The 4,888-nt window shown below is 31.2% G+C and overlaps 1 protein-coding gene across 2 annotated transcripts in view; it reads left to right on the top strand.

The window, feature by feature from the left end:
• Positions 1 to 692: 692 nt before the first annotated feature.
• LOC108742815 (pancreatic triacylglycerol lipase-like) overlaps positions 693 to 4,888 on the top strand; it is an 8,161-nt gene continuing 3,965 nt past the window's right edge. The window contains exons 1-2 of one of the 2 annotated variants that reach the window (XM_025977086.1): positions 693 to 1,316; positions 1,631 to 2,161. In XM_025977086.1, the coding sequence (XP_025832871.1) occupies positions 1,274 to 1,316; positions 1,631 to 2,161 (574 nt within the window). In that variant the 5' untranslated portion in view covers positions 693 to 1,273. Of the gene's footprint in view, positions 1,317 to 1,490; positions 1,577 to 1,630; positions 2,162 to 4,888 lie in introns of those variants that run through there. The other variant, XM_025977087.1, reaches the window with a different exon arrangement.

Genomic DNA, 4,888 nt, shown 5'->3' with positions numbered 1-4,888 from the left:
TAAACTTCGCATTTCCCTAAAACTAGAACAACCCACATCCTTAACTATTTGCGAAGAGTAATCTAATCTAGGTCTACCTCTACCCCTCCTAACTCCTGTTTCTGCCTCTAATATGTCTCTGACTAGACCTTCATGCCTAAGCTTGAGCTTTAAATATAAATTAAATTAAATTTCACTCTCTTACATCTACACTAGTAACAAACATTCACGTATTAATATATAACATTACTTCAAATTACTAAATTAAACAAGTAAAAGTTAGATATATAAGAAGTGCCAAAAACCATCTTCCAAGAACCAAATGAAGATATACACATTAGTACAATCACATTTGAAATTATAAATTTATATTTTTGATTTTATTTTATTTTTTTTTGAAGTAATATTTTCTGATATTAACCATTTTTTAAATATAAATTTAAGAGAGATAGAGCAATTAAGTGTCTTAATGTAATTTGGAAGATTATTGTAAAGTTGAATTACTTTAATAAAACTATCTTTTCTACCTACGTATAAACTAGTAATTTCGATTTTTCCCTTTAGAAAATTTAATTTTTAAATAATGCTTCTGACAAGAAAATTAATATTACTTACTACCGTCAACCCCCTTTATATTATCATTATTACATTAATTATAATTCGCGGAATATGGTATATAATACCAAGACAATGAATTTTAAATTTACATTGTACTTGTGACAGTTTTTAATACGGTTTTTGTGATTCGTACACCAAGCGTATCAATTCTGTACAAAAATTCCCAAGTTTCTTTTGGTATACTTTAGCTGGTTGTTTATCGCATCATTGAACACAGTTTTTATTAATTAGTTCATTTGACTGTGGTTAAATATTTCGTAAAGGAACGCACTTCGTTCAATAAAATAACACGATATTAACAATGACCTTTGGAAGGTTTTGCCTTTTTGTCAATGTAAAAATTTACCATGCAAGGTTTCCCTAATCTAATCAAAGCGCTCATACAAAAAAAAAGTTAACGAGACTTGTACCATGGGAAAGTTTTTTGCCAAAAAGAGAGAAAGCTAGACAAGACTTAATTTTAATTTGTTAGTATTGTACTTTTGTACTATTTGCCATAATCTTATGATGATCTGGTCCAATGATAGTTATACTGTTAAAGAGTTAAAGTAAGTTCTACTATACGATGTCATTATTCAAATAAAAATGTGCTCCTTACGTGAAAAACCCATAAAAATGTGCGATGTAGAAAGGTACATGTAATACAGTGCGATGATTTCATAAAAATAAATTAAACATGTTTAAAGTGCTTGCAATAATTACCATCTTTTTTTTAACTCGTAAGTATATTTATTATTTGATAAGAAAAAGATTGTTCATCACAATTACTTTGACGACGTCATCGAAAATTTTTTGTTGTTCTTGAACTAATTAAGATGTAATGATGAACTTTTTTTATATATATATATAATCTTTTTGTTTATAATGTATTAACATTATACTTTCATTGAGAGGTTTTATACCCTACCTACTAATGAGTTTTTAATGTTTCTTTACTTGTGAATGTACAGGGCGAATACTAAATTACTTGTCGTAATCTGTAAAAAGGTACCATCTAGTTTTAGCATAATTAATAAAATATAATTCCTTCCAGCTTGCTTAACAACATTCGAATTAAAACTAAACATTCGCCTATTAAATAAAATAATCGAAGACATTCTGAGCATAGTATACGGGGTGGAAATATTTGAAAAAACTGCATGCTCTTCTGTGAAGGACCATCATATCAAAATTTATCTGTCGACATCATGGACCCCTGAGAAGGAATACATTCTTACCCCTAGCAATCTAGATAATCTCACCCATTTTAATATATCGCTCGAGACCAAATTTTTAACCCACGGATGGTTGTCCGGGGCCAAAGTGGACTGGCTGATAAATATGAGAGACGCTTACCTAGAAAACGGTCAATACAACGTATTAACTCTGGGTTGGGAGGAATATGCAGTTGGCAGATATTCATATTCGAAATGCTTTTTAAATAAGGTAGCAGAAAGGGTTGGTCATTTTTTATATGACTTAAAGCAGATAACTTCACTAAATTTGAACGAAATTCATCTAATAGGACATTCCCTTGGTGCTCATTTATTCGCTCTAGCTTCGCAAACAACCTTTCGATTAACAGGTAAGTTAAATATAAAATGTTAAAAATTTATGTAAATGGAAATTTTAACATTTACGGTTAAACATACAACGCGATAATTAAACCCTTTAAAGAATTTTGCTATGTATGATATGCGTATGAGCATTACAAAATGCATAACACACGGAATAGAAAAAGAAAACTGCTTATAAACAGTGCGAAGATATTTAAAGTGGAATTTTTTCATAAGGTTTTAATTTTTTACTTTGTAAGGAAGTATGAAAAACAACAACATTACTATTGGGATCCGTCAAATGGGCGTACACCATCTGGTGGCAAAATTTATAACTCGAATGAGGGAAAAATTTATATAGGAACTGTGCACGCAAATTGTAAAATTGTTTATTAAAATAATAAAACACGTTAAAAAAGTAAAAATTTTTTTGATGATGGAGTCGACGAAGTTTTCTTCTAAAGTTAAATCAAATAAAAAGTTAATATGTTCAGTGAAAAGCTGCAATAGCACTTCAGACATAGATCTTCACTCTTCACCTACATTAACTACTTTCCAATAAAAACTAACCGTTTTATATATGTAAAAAATATATTCGGAAAATTAGAGAAAAAAGTAAACTAATAGAAGCTTGGATGAAAGCAGTAGGTATCAAAGAAGTGAATTCCGGAATAAAAATTTGTTCACGTCATTTTAATGCACATGATTATATTTCAGCAAGTATTTACCATCAGCCATAACCTTAATATTTAAAACTAGAATCATACTAAAATTATAAAGTGAGAAATTATTTATTCCTGTGTAATTGATTTAACACAATTCTAATGATACGATATAAGTATTTTGAGGTTAAGAACCTACCTGCTGCAATACAACAAAGTTGCAATAATGTGTTTGCAACGTTCTCTTAAATCGGCTTTGCACGTGCAAGTCATTGATATGATATTGCTTAAATCACCCAGAATCACCTCACCAATTATATAACGTGAATCACTTTTTAAATCCGAAGTTTGTAAAAAGTAGGCAGTAAACTTGACGGAATTTGAAGGCTAGCTTCCGGATTTGTTATTTCCGAATTTTATAATGTGATTGGCATTAAAAACACGCTCACCTTCAACGAAATTTCCTTTCCGAGGCTTTGTGTCAGCCCAATCACATATTGTGTCAATACTTATCATTTTATCGTAATTTAAAAACTTGGAAATTGCACGGTACACTATAGGAACTACGATAAATTTTCCCTAATCGGCGCCATGTTTTTAGGCTCCTCCCATTTGAAGGATCCCAGTAGATCAGGGTTGAGCAACACGCGACCCGTTAATTATGTTTCTGCGTCCCGCCAAGCATTTCTAAAATTGAATTTATTTTATACGAAAATGTTTTCCTCGCTATTTAATATCGATGTGGATACGGTTCTCGAAGACTTTCAAATGGAAGTGATTGACAAGCAGAATAATACCGATTTAAAAAATGTATTTTTCTCAGTAAACATAAAAACTTTTTATAAATCGTATGTGAGCCCTGAGAATTTTCCGCTTTTGACGAAAAATGCAAAGCAAATGATGTCTCTGTTCAGAAGTACGTACGTTTGCGAACAATTATTTTCAAGCAAGAAATAAATCAAAAATGACCACCGATCAGGACTAAGTGATGCACGATTAGAAAGCTGCGTACGTGTAACTGCCTCATCAATTTCGGTTGTTATTGATCAGCTTGTATCGAAAAAACAGTACCAAATTTCCCGTTAAAAATTTCAAGACAATTCCTTTTATTGTTATTTTCTTGTTTGTTTTTATTTTGCATTAAAATTTGTATATTTAATCATTTACGCATACCTGTAAATTTTAACGTAAGTGAATATCCAAAAATTGCAAACGAATTATTTACCAAGGAAAATATCGATCAATCTGCCAGCAAGTGTGCGGTGNATTTTATGTGCGGCCCGCCAAAAAATTTTAAAATTTAAATTGGCCCGTTGATTAAAAAGGTTGTTCACCCCTGCTACAGATAATAAGAAAGGGTGGATCCAGAATCAATTCTTGGCGAGAGGGCGGGGTGGACGGGACTTTTTCTAAACTCTAGAAATATTATTGTTTTTGAAACAGTATTTGTGTAGCGTTTTAAATAATAGTAAAAAAATTTGACTCCTTCAATAACAAAACAACTCTCACGAAACAAAAAAATATCCGTCCAAATGATTTCATTTATTGCATTAAAAAATCTTGCAGTTTCTATAATGATTTCTCCATTACATTTACATATGTGCTTTTTTTGGTTAAAAATAAAGGCAGTCATTTTTTTTATTTTTGTTTTTTCAATGTTCAGGAATCAGGGGCAAATTTTCTATTTCCAATTTTTCTCACACAACCGTTTTGACATATTACTAAAGTAATCTTTGTCATACAACTCCTGAGGGAAGGGTATTTCCCCTTTGGATCCGCTACTCTATTATCTAGTCTCTAGTGTATAAACATATAGGTTGCCGTTATGTACGGACTGCATTACAGTGTAAACTCTTTATAACGTCACTCGATTTAATTCCTTAAAACGTCGAAATTGCTTGACTTTGGTTAGTTTACATTATTTTCTATACAATATTACACTCTATACAACGTCACGCTCACTCTATTTAACGACAACAATGCGGCATTATAAATCATTAAGCAGTACTTTCTAAGTTGCCGAAATAGATAAGAACTGCAGCTGTGTACGTTGTTGAAGAAGACGATCCTGTCCCTCCACCAAGCATCAAACAA

The sequence above is a fragment of the Agrilus planipennis genome, unplaced genomic scaffold (genome assembly GCF_000699045.2).
Source record: "Agrilus planipennis isolate EAB-ADULT unplaced genomic scaffold, Apla_2.0 scaffold380, whole genome shotgun sequence".
NCBI lineage: Eukaryota > Metazoa > Arthropoda > Insecta > Coleoptera > Buprestidae > Agrilus > Agrilus planipennis.
The sequence above is the reverse complement of the archived record's forward strand: the minus strand, read 5'-3'. Positions and strand labels throughout refer to the sequence as shown.